General features: G+C 39.5%; 1 protein-coding gene across 1 annotated transcript; it reads left to right on the forward strand.

Annotated features, from left to right (window-relative positions):
* The first annotated feature begins 4441 nt into the window (after nucleotides 1-4441).
* On the forward strand, nucleotides 4442-16141 carry LOC141765847 (myosin heavy chain, fast skeletal muscle-like). Its single transcript, XM_074632097.1, has 41 exons — nucleotides 4442-4468; nucleotides 4606-4639; nucleotides 4963-5184; nucleotides 5260-5403; nucleotides 5500-5656; nucleotides 5748-5775; nucleotides 5864-5963; nucleotides 6069-6161; nucleotides 6250-6313; nucleotides 6395-6493; nucleotides 6586-6689; nucleotides 6801-6939; nucleotides 7052-7170; nucleotides 7458-7607; nucleotides 7707-7877; nucleotides 7966-8266; nucleotides 8400-8464; nucleotides 8565-8652; nucleotides 8765-8882; nucleotides 8966-9089; nucleotides 10271-10407; nucleotides 10498-10753; nucleotides 10838-11080; nucleotides 11165-11341; nucleotides 11423-11568; nucleotides 11659-11749; nucleotides 11849-12238; nucleotides 12350-12476; nucleotides 12566-12684; nucleotides 12770-12966; nucleotides 13267-13450; nucleotides 13558-13723; nucleotides 13838-13962; nucleotides 14071-14379; nucleotides 14473-14676; nucleotides 14782-14907; nucleotides 14996-15166; nucleotides 15259-15363; nucleotides 15474-15569; nucleotides 15691-15822; nucleotides 16040-16141. Exons 3-41 carry the CDS (start codon nucleotides 4978-4980, stop codon nucleotides 16058-16060), a joined length of 5793 nt encoding a protein of 1930 aa, XP_074488198.1. The 5' UTR covers nucleotides 4442-4468; nucleotides 4606-4639; nucleotides 4963-4977; the 3' UTR covers nucleotides 16061-16141.
* Nucleotides 16142-21327: the final 5186 nt, after the last annotated feature.

Here is a 21327-nt window from a genome sequence, read left to right on the forward strand (position 1 = left end):
ACTTTAAGCCTCGAATCTGTTTTATAGGCACTTCTAAAAACGTTCAATAGGTTGTTTTCGATGCCTTGTGACTCTCTAACATAGAACTATTTATGTGATGGCGTACCTGAAGAAATCTAAAAAAGTCACTATTATTTAACCCATATAGTCTTTTCAATGTCTGAAAATCAGTCAATGTCCCGTTGTTGAAAAAGGTACAGTATGAGGAGAGGCCTCGAGTAGCCCAACCCTTATAGCTTGCATCCAATTTATTTGGGGTGAAATCAAGGTCATGGGAGCACCAGAATCTTTATCTCTTCAAGTGAGCCACTCTTAGTGATGATATTTAACCATAATTTCAAAGATAAATTAATCTATCTATTACCTGTTTCCATCAAATTTTTAATAAGACTGTTGTCTGAATTGGGACTGTCCCAGATATATTCCCTTCAATTTCTTTCCATCTCGCTTGGTAATCAGGATTACACCAACAATACAAAGTCCTCAATTGGGCCGATATACAATAATTTTTTAGGCAGGGGAGTGCAAGTCCTCCCTTATTCTTCGCCAATTGAAGAGTGTAAAATCTTATCCTTGGTTTTTTCCCTTGCCAAATATAATGTATATCCCTCTTTCCAGGCCGAATAAGTTTGATACGGCTCCATTTAATTTTATTCTTGCCTTTGGGCTATTGTATAATGCTTGAATAGTTTTAATAAATGTCTGATGTCTGATGAAATCCAAATTGCCCCAAAACTCTATATAAAAACTCCCAATTAACTCGATCAAACGCCTTTTCGGCATCAAGGCTCAATAACACTGCCTCGAGTTGTTTTCAACAATATGATCAATCACATGTAATGTTCGGCGAATGTTATCTTGAGTCTGCCTTTGCTGAATAAAACCCGTCTGATCTAAACTTATTATTTGGGGGAGGATTTTTCCTAACCTCTTTGCGAAATTGTAGGTAAAGATCTTATAATCTTGATTCAGTACACTTATCGGCCGATAACTTCCACATTCAAGTTTATCTTTACCCTCTTTTGGTATCAAAAAAATCACAGCTTCTCTCCAAGAAGGAGGAGTCATGCCAGTCCTGAGTACATGGTTAAACGTGTTCTTCATTTTGGGGGTCAGCAGATCTCTCATTTCCTTGTACCACTCAGAAGGAAAACCATCTGGTCCTGGTGCTTTATTAGGTTTTAAATTTGATATTGCCTCTTTAATTTCTTGATCCTTAATTTCACTAATGAGACACTCATTTTGTTCATCTGTCACCTTTGGTAGTTTAATCAGGTCAAAAAAAGGCTTCCATCTTCGTTTCATCTATTTTGGGCTGTGTATATACATTTTTATAAAAAGTTTCAAATGATCGTTGTATATCCTCTACTTTGCAGTGTATGGAATTTGTTGTAGGATCCTTTATTTTATAAATTGCATTTTCTGCTTGTTGCTTTTTTAATTTATAAGCGAGTAATTTAGCCAATTTTCCTCCTGCTTCATAATATCTTTGTTTTAAAAAAATCAGCTTTCTTTTAATATCGTTTGACAAGATTTAATTTATTTTGTTCTTTTTCCTATCTATTTCCATTTTTGTTCTTTGATTCAGTGTCTTTTTATGTAGATTCTCTAATTCTTTTAATTCTTTTTGTAACCGATCCAATTTTTCTTTTCTCTGCTTTTTCAATTTAGAGCAATAGCCTATAATTTTCCCCCTAAGAACGGCCTTGCAAGCATCCCAAAGAATCGGTGGGGAAACTTCCCCGTTGTCATTTTCCTCAAAATAGTCTTTAATATCTTTCCTTATTTGCTGCATCATTTGATTTAGAATCACTGTGTTTAACCTCCAGATAGTTCTCTTCTTTTCAGAACCTAATAATAAATCCATAGAGATTGGGGCGTGGTCTGATAAGTCCATGGTCCCAATATTGCAATTTATCACCCGAAATAAATCTCTTTGAAATGTAAGAAAATAGTCAAGCCTGGAATAGACAGAGTACGGATGAGAATAAAAGGTATAGTCCCTCTTTGTCGGGTTCAAATCCCTCCATATGTCTGAGAGTCCTAGCTCTCCCATCATTAATTTTATATTTTTGGTAGTTTTCTTTTCTTCTGAATAATAAGATTTCGAAGTATCCAGGGTCATGTGAAGTCTGACATTAAAGTCCCCCCCCCCCCCGCAAATTAGGATGCCCTGGGCCTCAGAGCTTATCAATTCAAAGATTTGTTTATAGAATTTCCATTCAGATCCTGGGGGAGCATAGACATTCAGAAAAGTGACTAAAACACCTTGCAGATACCCCCGGACCAGAACAAATCGTCCATCGATATCTTTCTTTTCAAATGTGTTTGTGTTATTTTGATCTGGTCGTGTCCTCCGAGAGAGAGCAAATTTCAGATTTGGATCATTTGTGACACAGCTAAACAAAATTCTATAATCTTTATTGGAATGGCTGGCTATAACATGAAGAATGCTGCATACTTTTTTTTGAGGTACGGGTTTGGGCTGTTTTAAAGACAACAATGACCAACAATATATACCGGATGTAACCATCTGTAACATTTGAGGTCTGGAAAACTAGTAACCGTGCCCCCAATGTGCAAATATAAATAGGTCCCAAGCAAAGGCAATTGAGATAACAGCCAAGACATTCCAGAGACTTCAATATCAAGAATGTCTGAGAGCACTTAGATACTTCAGGAGGTTGGAGAAACTGTTTGAGGAGAAGGGAAAAATGGGTTTGGGTATTGTCATTGTAATTCCAACATTGAAATGTTGCATGGGATTAAATGCATAGGTGGCTTAATTCAAGATAAATTCTTGCTTAAAATCTTTCTTTGGAGGCTAACGCTTTTGATTAAGACAGTTCAATGAATACTGGCATCCCAGCACAGCTTGAGGGTTTACTTTTGGCATTAATCAAATGCATCCAGCTAGAAAAGTCCAAAAGTGACCAAAAGTGTCAGAGAAGGGAGTTTTATGTGTTCAATAGGAAAGCATATATCAACTGTTCAGAGAATATTCAACCTCCACACTGAGATCACTGTTCTTCTATCAGATAAAGAGGAGTAGCCTAGATAGGGGATTAACTGATACTATTTCAAGGATCTTTGTTATTTTAATTGACCCCACCCTCTCCCTTGAGCCCCACATCCGCCAACTTGTCAAAATATCCTTCTACCACCTACGCAACATTGCAAAGATCCGACCCTCACTCACACCCCCCGCTGCCGAGAAGCTCATTCACGCCTTCATCTCCTCCCGCCTTGATTACTGCAACTCTCTCCTCTACAGCATCAGCACCACCTCCATCAATAAACCCCAGCTGGTCCAGAATGCAGCTGCCCGACTCCTCACCCACACCAAATCCTGGCATCACATTACCCCAGTACTCAAAGACCTCCACTGGCTCCCTGTCTCCCACCGGATCTCCTACAAAATCCTGACCCTCACCTACAAAGCCCTCCACCAACTTGCTCCCCCCTACCTCTCTGACCTCCTCTCCCCCTACCAACCCCAACGGTCCCTCAGATCCACCTCAGCTGGTCTACGTTCCACCCCCAAGTCCAACCTCCGCAGCTTTGGGGACAGAGCATTCTCAAGGGCAGCTCCCAAACTTTGGAACTCCCTCCCACAAGGCATTAGACAGTCTGATTCCCTCACCCTATTCCAGTCCTGCCTCAAGACCCATCTTTTCTCCTCTGCCTACTGCTAGCCCCCCCCCTCCCCGTACCCATTTGTCCGTGTGTATGTATGAGAGTGCGCCTGTGTGTGTCGTCTGTCTCCTCTTTGTCTCACACCGTTTCCCCCGATAATGTAAAGCATCTTTGAGTTCTTTAAAAGCGCTATATAAGTTGAATTTATTATTATTATTATTATTATTATTAATTGTTTATTTTTTTCATAATAGTTTCTTTACATTACTGATTCTTGCTGTGGTTGTTTAGTGCTATGGTCACTGGTCACAATACTATGCTCATGCTGATTCAAAACTGAAAGACTTTATCATGCTTACTAGTAAAAAAAAAAATTATTACTTTAGTCATTCATGACATACTTATATTATTTTGTTTAAATTGTACGATCACAATAAGGTTCTGTAAATTAAAAATTATTACACAACTTATACTTTAAAAACAATTACTTTTAAAAAATAAACATGTATTATAATTTAAAAAGTTTAGGAAAATAGAACATTGATGTATTTTTAAATTCGTATACCTTATATAAATGTTGTTCAAGAGCCTTAAATAAACTTTAAATTGAAGTAATGACTAAGCAAAAATGCAGACCTGGCAATAATAACTGAAACCTGAAACATCAGCTGATACAATTTCAACTTACATTTTCTTCCTGCCTGCCAGCCCCGCCACATTTGGTATGTATACCATAATTAACTTCTACTGTGTCATCAAAACCTGATTCAATATAAAGGCTACTTGAGAACACAACCGTGTGTGCCACTGAAGACCTGAGTTCCTGCTTGTGGTAAGACTTTATGCTCTTAATCTTGAGACCATTTTAATTTGTTCTTCATTAAAGAAATAAGTTATGTTAATAGAATCATTTGTTGAGTAAAACTTGTTTTACACCTACTTAATAACAATAAAACCTGTTTTGAACAGGATTGGTGAATACTGTTGACATAGAGGTGGTCAGGTAAGGACAACTTTCAAATGTTTAACTTTTCTTTACAAGCGTTTACTACTTATGTAAAATTTGTCTCATTCATTGCATGTCTAGAGTTATTCATCCAAACATTTTGACAAAACACAACAATATGTTAGTATTTATTCTCAGTAAAATCTAAGTCTGAAAAGGACTTTGAGTAAAGTTGAAGCCCACCTGTACAGTAACGATACACAGACATGGATTCAGTATGGATATGTTCACTATTCAGCAGAATTTAGAAAATGCTGTTTAATAACATGCCCTTAAAACATTGGTATAATGTTGGCAGTTCCTTTAAAATTATTTAACAGACATCAGCCGGCACCATGAGTACGGACGCGGAGATGGCCCAATACGGCAAAGCCTCCATTTACCTTCGTAAACCAGAGAGGGAGAGGATTGAGGCTCAAACTGCCCCATTTGATGCCAAGAGTGCCTGCTACGTGGCCGATGTCAAGGAGCTGTACTTGAAGGCAACGATCATCAAGAAAGATGGTGACAAAGTCACCGTCAAAGTCCTTGACACTCAGGAGGTTGGTATCATAAAGTCAGAGTCAACTGGGTTTTCAATATGATCAGTTCTCATTGTGACAAATGTTGTGTTACAGGAAAAGGTAGTTAAAGAAGCTGACGTCTCTCCAATGAACCCTCCAAAGTATGACAAGATTGAGGACATGGCCATGATGACCCATCTCAATGAAGCCTCTGTGCTGTATAACCTCAAAGAGCGTTATGCAGCATGGATGATCTACGTAAGACAATCTGCTTTATGAGAAAAGACAACTATTGAAAATGGCTATACTAGTAGGAAACATAGTTAACGGGTGAATATCTATGATCACTTTCAGACCTACTCTGGGTTGTTCTGTGCCACTGTGAACCCCTACAAGTGGCTCCCAGTGTACGATGCTGAATGTGTATCTGCCTATAGAGGCAAGAAGCGTATGGAGGCTCCACCCCACATCTTCTCTGTCTCTGACAACGCTTATCAGTTCATGGCGACTGGTAAGTCATGACTATAACAATGTAGAATCTGTCACTATGAGGTTTCTGTTGCAGTAAAACATAGTTAATTCCTTTGTTTTGGATTCAACAGATAGGGAGAACCAGTCTGTCTTGATCACGTAAGTTTGTTACATTTACATTTGTTTAATGTGTTTAGCATAGTCAAATATCTTGATCAAATACTTATATATCTGTGTCCATACCTAGTGGAGAGTCTGGTGCTGGAAAGACTGTGAACACCAAGCGTGTCATCCAGTACTTTGCAACAATCTCAGTTGAGGGGGCCAAGAAGAGGGACACTTCAAAGGTATGTTACTGATGATTACAATTCAAGGATCTTTACCTAAGGAATATTTTTTCCAGAGAAAAATAAAGTCATTAACCAAAAATAAATTCTAAACCTGGATTATAGGGGTCACTGGAGGATCAGATTATTGCAGCCAATCCCCTGCTGGAGTCCTATGGTAACGCCAAAACTGTGAGGAATGACAACTCTTCTCGTTTTGTAAGTATGAAATGATTTCTACAAATGAGAGGTCTTGTTAAAGATTGCCCATGTGGAGGGACATTAAACATCCCTTTGTTCCAAACAGGGTAAATTCATCAGAATCCATTTCGGCGCAACTGGCAAACTGGCTAGTGCTGATATTGAGACATGTAAGTAACAATCCTCAAAGTACATACAAATGACTGGAATTGACAATTGACCGGGCTGTGACTTACGAACAATATTTTTAGATCTGCTGGAGAAGTCTAGAGTGACATTCCAGCTTCCTGCTGAGAGGGGCTACCACATCTTCTATCAGATGATGACCGCCCACATACCGGAGCTGATTGGTAAACAGATTGAGAATTTGCACGTTTAACATACTTATAGTTTTCATATGAAAAAAATGTCATGAACATTTTCACCCTTTTGTGATTTCCAGATTTGGCACTCATCACAACCAACCCCTACGACTTCCCAATGTGCAGCATGGGTCAGATCACTGTGGCCAGCATTGATGACAAAGTTGAGCTTGAAGCCACTGATGTGAGTGATCTTCACTTCAAAATATTTAAATATATTCTGCATTAAATGCAACATCAAAAGTGCATTTTCTACAATGATTATGTTTTGTGTGGACACATCTTTTGTACTCAGAATGCTATTGATATCCTGGGCTTCACTAATGAAGAGAAGATGAGCATCTACAAGAATACTGGTGCTATCCTCCACCATGGTAGCATGAAGTTCAAGCAGAAGCAGCGTGAGGAGCAGGCTGAGCCAGACGGCACAGAGGGTGAGTATTTAATGTCAGCTCAAAGTGAATAGCTTGGGAACAACAGTAAAAAAAAGTTTAATCATACTTGTTTCTGTTCATATCATGATGGAAATCACTGAACTATTTTCAGAGGCTGACAAGGTTGCTTACTTGCTGGGTCTGAACTCGGCTGACATGCTGAAGGCTCTGTGCTATCCCAGAGTGAAAGTCGGAAATGAGTATGTCACCAAGGGACAGACTGTACCTCAGGTAAACATAAATTATCAATATCCAATATCCTACTATTTAGTTAGTTCTACTAAAATAATGTAGTGCAGGATTTATTAGAAACAAAGAAATGCAATGTCAGTGTTCAATTTATTACTATTTTCCATGAGTTTTACACATTGAATGCTAAATGCATAATGCATAATAAGTCAAGGACCATCTTAGATGGATTTTTTGTTTCATTTATCTCACAAATTAAAAATACTAGTAATCCATTATTTTACAAAATGATTGACTGACAATCAAATAACATCCTTGTTTTTATTTAGGTGATGAACTCAGTGCCTGCCCTCGCCAAGTCTATCTATGAGAAGATGTTCTTGTGGATGGTCATCCGTATCAACCAGATGTTGGACACTAAACAGGCGAGGCAGTACTACATCGGTGTCCTGGATATCGCTGGCTTTGAAATCTTTGATGTAAGCTTCATTTCCAACAATTGACCAGCCAATACTTTCTATGACAGAATCATTCTTATTGCCTACAAGAGATTATACTGAGTATTTGTCTCCTCGCAGTTCAACACACTGGAGCAGCTGTGCATCAACTTCACCAATGAGAAACTGCAACAGTTTTTCAACCACACCATGTTTGTCCTGGAGCAAGAGGAGTACAAGAAGGAGGGTATTATCTGGGAGTTCATTGACTTCGGCATGGACTTGGCTGCCTGCATCGAGCTGATTGAAAAGGTAATCACTTCATTTTGTGATTATATGTAATTGTTCTTAATTTGACGTAATGTATCACTCAATGACACTTCTTCCCGCTTTTTTCAAGCCCATGGGTATCTTCTCCATCCTTGAAGAGGAGTGCATGTTCCCCAAGGCCACAGACACATCCTTCAAGAACAAGCTGTATGACCAGCATCTTGGCAAAAACAAAGCATTTGAGAAGCCAAAGCCCGCCAAAGGCAAGGTTGAGGGCCACTTCTCCCTGGTGCACTATGCTGGTACCGTGGACTACAATATCTCTGGCTGGCTGGACAAGAACAAGGATCCACTGAATGAGTCTGTCATTCAGCTGTACCAGAAGTCCTCAGTGAAACTGCTGCCTGTTCTGTATCCTCCTGTTGTTGAGGGTATGAAAGTTTCCACAGTAAACTAAAACACATTTTAAGGTTATAGATACTGAATGTTTTCAACAGTAGCATGTGTTCATATAAATTTGATGTGTTGTTCTAAAAAAGCATGTCTACTTAAAATTATCAACAGAGGCTTCCAAGAAGGGAGGCAAGAAGAAGGGTGGTTCTATGCAGACTGTGTCTTCACAGTTTAGGGTAAGCTTTAACTTTGCAAATTTATCCTATATATCTCAGTTTACAGTCAAGTTCACAATTGTGGCATTTTATGACAAAAGTCACCATTTTACATCTACAGGAGAACTTGGGCAAGCTGATGACTAACTTGAGGGCCACCCATCCTCACTTTGTGCGCTGCCTGATTCCCAATGAGTCAAAGACTCCAGGTACATAGAGATCATAATCTCGACACTTTGTTGGTATGGTTTACTTAAAATGGGGCTGCTTCAACTGAGACTATTTATTCAAAGAAGTTGTTATGAAATGTCTTTTTTACAGGTCTCATGGAGAACTTCCTGGTTATCCATCAGCTCAGGTGTAACGGTGTGCTGGAGGGTATTAGAATCTGCAGAAAAGGTTTCCCCAGCAGAATCATCTATGCTGACTTCAAACAGAGGTATCAATGGACATTTTAATAACATTTTGATGCAGATTATTGAAATAAAATGCTCACACTGACCATTAATTATCTCATTAAAGGTACAAGGTACTGAATGCCAGTGTCATCCCTGAGGGACAGTTCATTGACAACAAGAAGGCTTCAGAGAAGCTGCTTGGGTCAATTGATGTTCCTCATGATGAGTACAAATTCGGACACACCAAGGTAAGCACTTGATTTCCTTATTTTACTGAAGAATAATTACCAAGGAGGTTAAGTTGTTCAGTCCAGTGTGTTTGATTGTTTTTCGGTTAACCCTTTGAGACCCACAATAGACCATTTTTTGTCTTTTTTTGGGGGGGTGCGGGGGACAGTGGGTCTTTAGGGGAAGATAGCAGGTCAGCAGTATATGTCACATAGTGGTAAATCATCTGAAAGCTGGGAACCTGAATATAAATTGCAGATGCAGCTCAGCACTGTGTGTCTAGTTGTTCTAGTCATGAATCAGAAATAAACATGAAAATAAATTGTGAAATTTTATCTTAGAAATTTTAGAACTTTGGCATTAGGTGATGTCTGCAAGAATTTCATTTTTTGGCGATTTGATGGCGAGCACTTCTGTTCTGGAAACTGCTCAGAAACCCCCTTATTGTCAATATACCTAGGAAAACCATTAAGACACTGACTGCCCTATGGTCTCTAGTGTCTGGTTTTAAAGTTTCATGAGGCTGTGATTATCCTAGAGGTCACCACAAGTCATTTTAAACAGTAAGGTCAAATTACTAAAAAAAAATGGTCTCACTGTATGAAATGGCTACTATGGGGACTAACATCATCAAACATGAATACAATTGGGCTCATTGGATCCACAAGAATCTCAGCTTTACATTGATACCCAACTTTATGCAATTCCAAGACTGTTTAGGGACCCCAGTATGCAGAAATATTCAAACACATCATTTTTAGAATAACCGAAAATAACAGATTTATACTGCATTCAACAAACTGCATGGTTTTTGCGCAAAATTGCATAGGATTGTCATAAAGTTAGCATGTCTGTAAAGCTGGTGGGCAGCAGAGTCCTGCCGTGTGTTTGGCAGAGCTAACAGCTCACAGGGCTAATAGAGCTAACAGAGCTTACGGAACTAAACACACAGCAGGACTGACATTTTCTGTTCAGAGGAAGCATTACACAGTGAACTGCAGTTTAGCTGCAGACAGCCGGTGCAGACAGCTGCAAAATGATAGTGTATTACATATGAGTGAAAAAGGCTTCCGATATGCTTGCGTACTAAACGAAAAATGATCCTTGTTTGTTTGTTTGTTTGTTTGTTTGTTTTACAGGGTGTGAAGTATTCGCTATCAGAGTTCATCCTACATTCATTTTTTAATTTTTGTTTGTTCAGGTGTTCTTCAAGGCCGGTCTGCTGGGTACCCTTGAAGAAATGAGGGATGAAAAACTGTCATCTCTGGTCACCATGACTCAGGCTTTGTGCCGTGGTTACGTCATGAGAAAGGAGTTTGTGAAAATGACGGCGACCAGGCATGTTGAAAACAGTACATTTTGACTTGCACAGTCATGGGATGAATAATGAATATTACTTTGCCCCTAACAGCAACTTCTTTTACACAGGGATGCCATATATACCATCCAGTACAATATCCGCTCATTCATGAATGTGAAACACTGGCCATGGATGAAGGTGTACTACAAGATCAAGCCTCTGCTGAAGACTGCTGAAACTGAGAAGGAGCTGGCAAATATGAAGGAGAACTATGATAAGATGAAAACTGACTTGGCTGCTGCCCTGGCAAAGAAGAAGGAACTGGAGGAGAAGATGGTGTCCCTTCTGCAGGAGAGGAATGATCTGCAGCTGCAAATCGCATCTGTAAGTACACATCAACAGGCAGTTATGCTTTTTCACGTTTTTCAATGTTAATGTGCTAACATCTATTTTCATAAAATGGACTAGGAAGGAGAGAATCTGTCAGATGCTGAGGAGAGATGTGAGGGACTTATCAAGAGTAAGATCCAGATGGAGGCCAAACTCAAAGAGACAACTGAGAGACTGGAGGATGAAGAGGAAATCAATGCTGAGCTCACTGCCAAGAAGAGAAAGCTGGAGGATGAATGCTCTGAGCTCAAGAAGGATATTGATGACCTGGAGCTTACCTTGGCCAAAGTGGAGAAGGAGAAACATGCCACTGAGAACAAGGTTCGCAATTAATAATCAGTCCATCAGATCAAGTACAATTATAGTAATTACCATTTATTGACAAGTACTTTCTTGCAAACTTAGGTGAAGAACCTGACCGAGGAGATGGCCTCTCAGGATGAGAGCATTGCTAAGCTGACCAAGGAAAAGAAAGCCCTTCAGGAGGCTCATCAGCAGACTCTTGATGACCTGCAGGCTGAGGAAGACAAAGTCAACACTCTGACCAAGGCCAAGACCAAGCTTGAGCAGCAAGTGGATGATGTAAGTTTACAAAGACACTTGGATTGGCAAAGCAAGTTTCTTCTTGAATGTGATAATTAAAAACTCATATTATTTATACAGCTTGAAGGTTCTCTGGAGCAAGAAAAGAAGCTGCGTATGGACCTTGAGAGAGCCAAGAGGAAGCTTGAGGGTGATCTGAAACTGGCCCAGGAATCCGTCATGGATCTTGAAAATGACAAGCAGCAGTCTGATGAGAAAATTAAAAAGTAATATAGTTTTTTAATTTGTACAACAATCATTCTTTTAAAATTGTGGTCAACTGCATGAACTCTATACTTTAACTATCACTCTCACAGGAAGGACTTTGAAATCAGTCAGTTCCTCAGCAAGATTGAAGATGAGCAGTCAATGGGTGCTCAGCTTCAGAAGAAGATCAAGGAGCTTCAGGTGACATATTGTGTTACACAAAACATTACTGTATACATTTCCTATTTTGTGTATTAAAAGTGAAAGTTTACTGAAAGACATCACATCTACATTCAACAGGCTCGTATTGAGGAACTGGAGGAGGAGATTGAGGCTGAGCGCGCTGCTCGTGCCAAGGTTGAGAAGCAGAGAGCTGACCTCTCCAGGGAACTTGAGGAGATCAGTGAGAGGTTGGAGGAGGCCGGTGGTGCCACTGCTGCTCAGATTGAGATGAACAAGAAGCGGGAGGCTGAGTTCCAGAAGCTCCGTCGTGACCTTGAGGAATCCACTCTGCAGCATGAAGCCACTGCTGCTGCTCTTCGCAAGAAGCAGGCTGACAGCGTTGCTGAGCTGGGAGAGCAGATTGACAACCTCCAGCGTGTTAAGCAGAAGCTTGAGAAGGAAAAGAGTGAATACAAGATGGAGATTGATGACCTCTCCAGCAACATGGAGAACGTTGCTAAAGCAAAGGTACACAATGCATTACATGCTATTTTAATACACAAATTAGAATTGTAAATAAGGTAATTAACATTATAAATAAAATCTGATCACGGTTCTCATTTATCTTTTCCTCATTAGGGAAATCTTGAAAAGATGTGCCGTACTCTTGAGGACCAATTTAGCGAACTGAAGACCAAGAATGATGAAAATGTCCGTCAAATCAATGATTCAAATGCACAGAAAGCACGTCTCCTGACAGAAAATGGTATCTACAAGTTATCCATGAATGAAATATTTTGTAGGTTATTGAGAGACAAAACATAAACTAATGTATTGAGACATCTTCCACACTAGGTGAGTTCGGCCGTCAAATTGAAGAGAAAGAAGCTCTCGTCTCCCAGCTGACCAGAGGCAAACAGGCTTACACACAGCAGATTGAGGAGCTGAAGAGAACGACTGAAGAGGAGGTTAAGGTAAGAAACCACAACTAAGTGTGTATTTGTATTATTTGTTTGGGATGAGGACATTTTGTGAATTCAATAATATTTCTTACAACAGGCCAAGAATGCTCTTGCCCATGGACTGCAATCAGCTCGCCATGACTGTGATCTGCTGAGGGAGCAGTTTGAGGAAGAGCAGGAGGCCAAAGCTGAACTGCAGCGTGGAATGTCCAAGGCCAACAGCGAGGTGGCTCAGTGGAGATCTAAGTATGAAACTGATGCCATCCAGCGCACTGAGGAGCTTGAGGAATCCAAGTGAGTAACATTCAAACAATTAAATGGCCAGTTCAGAAGTGAAGCATTTTAGCATAACTCAACTGACAACTGCATTGTTTTTGTCAATACTTGCATTTAAACAATGGTATCCAATCATTTTAAATGTGTTCAGTGTATTATTTTGGGGCATACATTTTAGAATATAGCATCTTTCATATGTTCATTTAGGTTCTAAAAAAGATGTAATTATTTGTATTTAATATATGCAAACATATCTGGAATAAGTATTTGTAACTTTAACAATTTGACTGAGAGACAAATCTTACCTTTTCCAAACAGGAAAAAGCTGGCCCAGCGCCTTCAGGAGGCTGAGGAACAGATTGAGGCAGTGAATTCCAAGTGTGCTTCTCTTGAGAAAACCAAACAGAGGCTCCAGAGTGAGGTGGAGGACCTCATGATTGATGTGGAGAGGGCCAATGGTCTGGCTGCCAACCTGGACAAGAAGCAGAGGAACTTTGACAAGGTAGCATTGTTTACTTTGTGTGGCCAGGCCATATAAACACTGACATAGATATATTTATTTGTCTTGATGTTGCTAACCAACTAAACTCTATTAACTGTGACATTAAGGTGTTGGCAGAGTGGAAACAGAAGTACGAGGAGGGTCAGGCAGAGCTTGAGGGAGCACAGAAGGAGGCTCGTTCTCTCAGCACTGAGCTGTTCAAGATGAAGAACTCTTATGAGGAAACTCTGGATCACCTGGAGACCATGAAGCGTGAAAACAAGAACCTGCAACGTGAGTTTTATATTATGTAACCGAATATTGTATTAGACGCATGTGTGTAGATTTAAGTGTTTCTATTTTACATTTTAAGGCTTAACGATATAAAACACATGTATCTCTCTGCAGAGGAGATCTCTGATCTGACTGAACAAATTGGTGAGACTGGCAAGAGTATCCATGAGCTGGAGAAGACCAAGAAGCAGGTGGAGACGGAGAAGTCTGAGATCCAGACAGCTCTTGAAGAGGCTGAGGTAAAAAAAATTCTAGGGAGATCTTATGAAAAAAAAAAAAATCATGGACAAATGTACAATAAAAGGTTTGAAGGGAGATATGAATATTTCATTCTTTGATATCATCAGGGAACTCTGGAACACGAAGAGTCTAAGATCCTGCGTGTCCAACTGGAGCTCAACCAGATTAAGGGTGAGGTGGACAGGAAGCTGGCAGAGAAAGATGAGGAGATGGAGCAGATCAAGAGGAACAGCCAGAGGGTGATTGACGCCATGCAGAGCAATCTGGATTCTGAGGTCAGGAGCAGGAACGATGCCCTGAGAATCAAGAAGAAGATGGAGGGAGACCTGAATGAGATGGAGATTCAGCTGAGCCACGCCAATCGCCAGGCAGCTGAGTCCCAGAAGCAGCTGAGGAATGTGCAAGCACAGCTGAAGGTATTGTAAGACACACAGTTGTTGCACAGACTATGGTCAGTGCAGGTACATTTTGGCATTCATGTGAATATTTTCCTGGAATGTTTTCACTAGGATGCACAACTGCATCTTGATGATGCTGTCAGAGCCCAGGAAGACTTCAAGGAACAAGCTGCTATGGTGGATCGCAGGAACGGTCTCATGTTGGCTGAAATTGAGGAACTTAGAGCTGCTCTGGAACAGACAGAGAGAAGCCGCAAGATCGCTGAGCAGGAGCTTGTGGACGCCAGTGAGCGTGTTGGACTTCTGCACTCTCAGGTGAACAAACCCAATCATTTCTTCAATAATTAAAAAATCTAATTAGATTCTAAATAACGTGAGGCACATGATAAATTAAATGACTAAATCTTTTTCAACTTTTAGAACACAAGCCTTCTGAACACCAAGAAGAAGCTTGAGTCTGACCTGGTCCAGGTCCAGGGTGAGGTGGATGACAGTGTTCAGGAAGCAAGAAATGCAGAGGAGAAGGCCAAGAAGGCCATCACTGATGTGGGTTTAAATTAAATTTGGTCTTACTTCTACTCCAATGTGTTTTTTCAAGATATTTCTCATTAGTATTTTATGCCGTCTCCTTTAGGCTGCTATGATGGCTGAGGAGCTGAAGAAGGAGCAGGATACTAGCTCTCACCTGGAGAGGATGAAGAAGAACCTGGAGGTCGCTGTTAAGGACCTGCAGCACCGCCTGGATGAGGCTGAGAACCTGGCCATGAAGGGTGGCAAGAAGCAGCTCCAAAAACTTGAGTCTAGGGTAAGAAAGTTATGTTAAGATTTGCGCAGTCAAACAAATGTAGGAAAATATATGGATTCTAAATATTCTATGAATATTCTGTTTTTTCAAAGGTGCGTGAGCTGGAGGCAGAGGTTGAAGCTGAGCAGAGACGTGGAGCTGATGCTGTCAAGGGTGTCCGCAAATATGAGAGGAGGGTGAAGGAGCTCACCTATCAGGTACAGTCACTTTTAAAGTTAACATACAAATCAACTTATGTTGATTTAACTTATTACTAAAAAGATGTCAAGATGTACTTTATATTTTACTTTAAAATAAACTTCCACAGACTGAAGAGGACAAGAAAAACGTTACCAGGCTGCAGGATCTGGTTGACAAGTTGCAGCTCAAGGTGAAGGCCTACAAGAGGCAGTCTGAGGAGGCGGTAAGGAAAACTTATTTCTTTTCATCACTGAAAACTTGATAATGTGGCAGATTTATTTCACACAAAGCAGACCTTTTGTCTTTTAGGACATTAACAAATGTCAATCTCTGTGTTTTTTCAGGAGGAGCAGGCCAACACTCATCTGTCCAAGTGCAGGAAGGTCCAGCATGAGCTGGAGGAGGCCGAGGAGCGTGCTGACATTGCAGAGTCACAGGTCAACAAGCTGAGAGCCAAGAGCCGTGACTCTGGCAAGGTAAATATATACACAATTTCGCTTAATGAAAATTAAATCAAACGAAATTCCTCTTACTTTAATTTATATCACACAATACTTTAGTTATGACTGAAAAAAATGACCATTATAGCGTTAAGCTTCATAAAATTAACGATAAACAAAAGCTTTAGAGAGTATGTGTATGCAGGCACATATTGTATGTACTGTATGTATTTATTGTTTTATGTTTTTACAGGGAAAAGAGGCAGCTGAGTAAAGAACTTCATTTGATGGGTTCTTTCTAATCATACAATATGATGTGAAATGTACCACAATAAAACTATTTTTTGATCTTAAATTGCATTGTCTGTGTTATTTTGTTTTTGTTTTTCTTCATTTTCCTTTTCCTTTATTTGGTTTTACTCTGACATTTACATAAACATACTTAATTATAAACATATATGATGAGAACCAACTTTTCCACATTTTACAATGAATTGAAATATCATCATACCAGTTCTCTAATAATGGGGTATCTGGTTTAAGCCATTTCTTAGTTATTGCTTTTCTAGCAGCTACACTCAATATTCCAAATAAGTATTTTTTTTTTTATATTTGTAGATGTTGAAAGTAGAAGACCAAACAGGAGTTCGTCCCACTTAAAGACTATGTTTGTACCAAATATGGTAACTAATTCTGTGTAAATCTTACGCCAAAAAGAATTTACTTTTGGACAGGCCCAAAACAGGTGATAGTGGTTAGCTACCTGAGAGCCACAGTTCCTCCAGCAGCTGGAAGAGCCTGAATGATGAGACTTTTGAGCAGGTGTAATAAAAAATCTACTAACAGTCTTCCAGCCAAACGCTCTCCTTAAGGTTGAGCTCGATATCTTCCATTGAAATTCACAATATTGTAACCAAACTTCTTCTAGAATGCAGCTATTAGTTTCGCGTTCCCATTTTTGTTTCATGTGTGCTTGCTATTTCAGCCTCCTGAAGTCCTCTATATATTCTTGAAATTACTTTAAGCCTCGAATCTGTTTTATAGGCACTTCTAAAAACGTTCAATAGGTTGTTTTCGATGCCTTGTGACTCTCTAACATAGAACTATTTATGTGATGGCGTACCTGAAGAAATCTAAAAAAGTCACTATTATTTAACCCATATAGTCTTTTCAATGTCTGAAAATCAGTCAATGTCCCCTTGTTGAAAAAGGTACAGTATGAGGAGAGGCCTCGAGTAACCCAACCCTTATAGCTTGCATCCAATTTATTTGGGGTGAAATCAAGGTCATGGGAGCACCAGAATCTTTATCTCTTCAAGTGAGCCACTCTTAGTGATGATATTTAACCATAATTTCAAAGATAAATTAATCTATCTATTACCTGTTTCCATCAAATTTTTAATAAGACTGTTGTCCCCTAACCGTGCCTGAATTGGGACTGTCCCAGATATATTCCCTTCAATTTCTTTCCATCTCGCTTGGTAATCAGGATTACACCAACAATACAAAGTCCTCAATTGGGCCGATATACAATAATTTTTTAGGCAGGGGAGTGCAAGTCCTCCCTTATTCTTCGCCAATTGAAGAGTGTAAAATCTTATCCTTGGTTTTTTCCCTTGCCAAATATAACGTGAAATCAATTTATCCCATTCGTTGAATTGTTTATCAGTTATTTCAATTGGAAGAGTCTGAAACAAATATAATATCCTAGGCAAGATATTCATTTTTACTGACTCAATTCTTGACTCAAAACTTAATATTGGAATTAGATTCCATCTATTTATGTCTTCTTTTATTTTCTGATTTAACAGATTAAAATTTAAGGCATACAATTTTGTTAGGTCTTTTGGGATGTTTACTCCTAGATATCTAATGTGATCCAAATCCGAGTTTAATTGAAAATTAGAACTTATGGTCTGACTAGGCTTGTATTTGAAACTTAAAATTTGGGTCTTTAAAATATTCAATTTATAACCTGAAATGGAATTAAAAACCTCCAAAAATGACATTAATTTCAAAATTGAGCTCTCTGGGTTCGAAAAGTTAACTAAAACGTCATCCACAAATAAAGAAATTGTATGATCTTGGTCCAACAATTTTATATCTGTAATATTTTAATCCTGAGTGATCCCCTGCCTTAATGCTTCAATAAAAAAAGCAAACAATAATGGACTTATTGGACAGCCCTGTCTTGTCCCTCTTTCCAGGCCGAATAAGTTTGATACGGCTCCATTTAATTTTATTCTTGCCTTTGGGCTATTATATAATGCTTGAATAGTTTTAATAAAAGGTCTGATGAAATCCAAATTGCCCCAAAACTCTATATAAAAACTCCCAATTAACTCGATCAAACGCCTTTTCGGCATCAAGGCTCAATAACACTGCCTCGAGTTTGTTTTCAACAATATGATCAATCACATGTAATGTTCGGCGAATGTTATCTTGAGTCTGCCTTTGCTGAATAAAACCCGTCTGATCTAAACTTATTATTTGGGGGAGGATTTTTCCTAACCTCTTTGCGAAATTGTAGGTAAAGATCTTATAATCTTGATTCAGTACACTTATCGGCCGATAACTTCCACATTCAAGTTTATCTTTACCCTCTTTTGGTATCAAAAAAATCACAGCTTCTCTCCAAGAAGGAGGAGTCATGCCAGTCCTGAGTACATGGTTAAACGTGTTCTTCATTTTGGGGGTCAGCAGATCTCTCATTTCCTTGTACCACTCAGAAGGAAAACCATCTGGTCCTGGTGCTTTATTAGGTTTTAAATTTGATATTGCCTCTTTAATTTCTTGATCCTTAATTTCATTAATTAGACACTCATTTTGTTCATCTGTCACCTTTGGTAGTTTAATCAGGTCAAAAAAAGGCTTCCATCTTCGTTTCATCTATTTTGGGCTGTGTATATACATTTTTATAAAAAGTTTCAAATGATCGTTGTATATCCTCTACTTTGCAGTGTATGGAATTTGTTGTAGGATCCTTTATTTTATAAATTGCATTTTCTGCTTGTTGCTTTTTTAATTTATAAGCGAGTAATTTAGCCAATTTTCCTCCTGCTTCATAATATCTTTGTTTTAAAAAAATCAGCTTTCTTTTAATATCGTCTGACAAGTTTTCATTTATTTCGTTCTTTTTCCTATCTATTTCCATTTTTGTTCTTTGATTCAGTGTCTTTTTATGTAGATTCTCTAATTCTTTTAATTCTTTTTGTAACCGATCCAATTTTTCTTTTCTCTGCTTTTTCAATTTAGAGCAATAGCCTATAATTTTCCCCCTAAGAACGGCCTTGCAAGCATCCCAAAGAATCGGTGGGGAAACTTCCCCGTTGTCATTTTCCTCAAAATAGTCTTTAATATCTTTCCTTATTTGCTGCATCATTTGATTTAGAATCACTGTGTTTAACCTCCAGATAGTTCTCTTCTTTTCAGAACCTAATAATAAATCCATAGAGATTGGGGCGTGGTCTGATAAGTCCATGGTCCCAATATTGCAATTTATCACCCGAAATAAATCTCTTTGAAATGTAAGAAAATAGTCAAGCCTGGAATAGACAGAGTACGGATGAGAATAAAAGGTATAGTCCCTCTTTGTCGGGTTCAAATCCCTCCATATGTCTGAGAGTCCTAGCTCTCCCATCATTAATTTTATATTTTTGGTAGTTTTCTTTTCTTCTGAATAATAAGATTTCGAAGTATCCAGGGTCATGTGAAGTCTGACATTAAAGTCCCCCCCCCCCCGCAAATTAGGATGCCCTGGGCCTCAGAGCTTATCAATTCAAAGATTTGTTTATAGAATTTCCATTCAGATCCTGGGGGAGCATAGACATTCAGAAAAGTGACTAAAACACCTTGCAGATACCCCCGGACCAGAACAAATCGTCCATCGATATCTTTCTTTTCAAATGTGTTTGTGTTATTTTGATCTGGTCGTGTCCTCCGAGAGAGAGCAAATTTCAGATTTGGATCATTTGTGACACAGCTAAACAAAATTCTATAATCTTTATTGGAATGGCTGGCTATAACATGAAGAATGCTGCATACTTTTTTTTGAGGTACGGGTTTGGGCTGTTTTAAAGACAACAATGACCAACAATATATACCGGATGTAACCATCTGTAACATTTGAGGTCTGGAAAACTAGTAACCGTGCCCCCAATGTGCAAATATAAATAGGTCCCAAGCAAAGGCAATTGAGATAACAGCCAAGACATTCCAGAGACTTCAATATCAAGAATGTCTGAGAGCACTTAGATACTTCAGGAGGTTGGAGAAACTGTTTGAGGAGAAGGGAAAAATGGGTTTGGGTATTGTCATTGTAATTCCAACATTGAAATGTTGCATGGGATTAAATGCATAGGTGGCTTAATTCAAGATAAATTCTTGCTTAAAATCTTTCTTTGGAGGCTAACGCTTTTGATTAAGGCAGTTCAATGAATACTGGCATCCCAGCACAGCTTGAGGGTTTACTTTTGGCATTAATCAAATGCATCCAGCTAGAAAAGTCCAAAAGTGACCAAAAGTGTCAGAGAAGGGAGTTTTATGTGTTCAATAGGAAAGCATATATCAACTGTTCAGAGAATATTCAACCTCCACACTGAGATCACTGTTCTTCTATCAGATAAAGAGGAGTAGCCTAGATAGGGGATTAACTGATACTATTTCAAGGATCTTTGTTATTTTAATTGACCCCACCCTCTCCCTTGAGCCCCACATCCGCCAACTTGTCAAAATATCCTTCTACCACCTACGCAACATTGCAAAGATCCGACCCTCACTCACACCCCCCGCTGCCGAGAAGCTCATTCACGCCTTCATCTCCTCCCGCCTTGATTACTGCAACTCTCTCCTCTACGGCATCAGCACCACCTCCATCAATAAACCCCAGCTGGTCCAGAATGCAGCTGCCCGACTCCTCACCCACACCAAATCCTGGCATCACATTACCCCAGTACTCAAAGACCTCCACTGGCTCCCTGTCTCCCACCGGATCTCCTACAAAATCCTGACCCTCACCTACAAAGCCCTCCACCAACTTACTCCCCCCTACCTCTCTGACCTCCTCTCCCCCTACCAACCCCAACGGTCCCTCAGATCCACCTCAGCTGGTCTACGTTCCACCCCCAAGTCCAACCTCCGCAGCTTTGGGGACAGAGCATTCTCAAGGGCAGCTCCCAAACTTTGGAACTCCCTCCCACAAGGCATTAGACAGTCTGATTCCCTCACCCTATTCCAGTCCTGCCTCAAGACCCATCTTTTCTCCTCTGCCTACTGCTAGCCCCCCCCCTCCCCGTACCCATTTGTCCGTGTGTATGTATGAGAGTGCGCCTGTGTGTGTCGTCTGTCTCCTCTTTGTCTCACACCGTTTCCCCCGATAATGTAAAGCATCTTTGAGTTCTTTAAAAGAGCTATATAAGTTGAATTTATTATTATTATTATTATTATTATTAATTGTTTATTTTTTTCATAATAGTTTCTTTACATTACTGATTCTTGCTGTGGTTGTTTAGTGCTATGGTCACTGGTCACAATACTATGCTC

Source organism: Sebastes fasciatus, chromosome 4 (genome assembly GCF_043250625.1).
Source record: "Sebastes fasciatus isolate fSebFas1 chromosome 4, fSebFas1.pri, whole genome shotgun sequence".
Classification (NCBI taxonomy): domain Eukaryota; kingdom Metazoa; phylum Chordata; class Actinopteri; order Perciformes; family Sebastidae; genus Sebastes; species Sebastes fasciatus.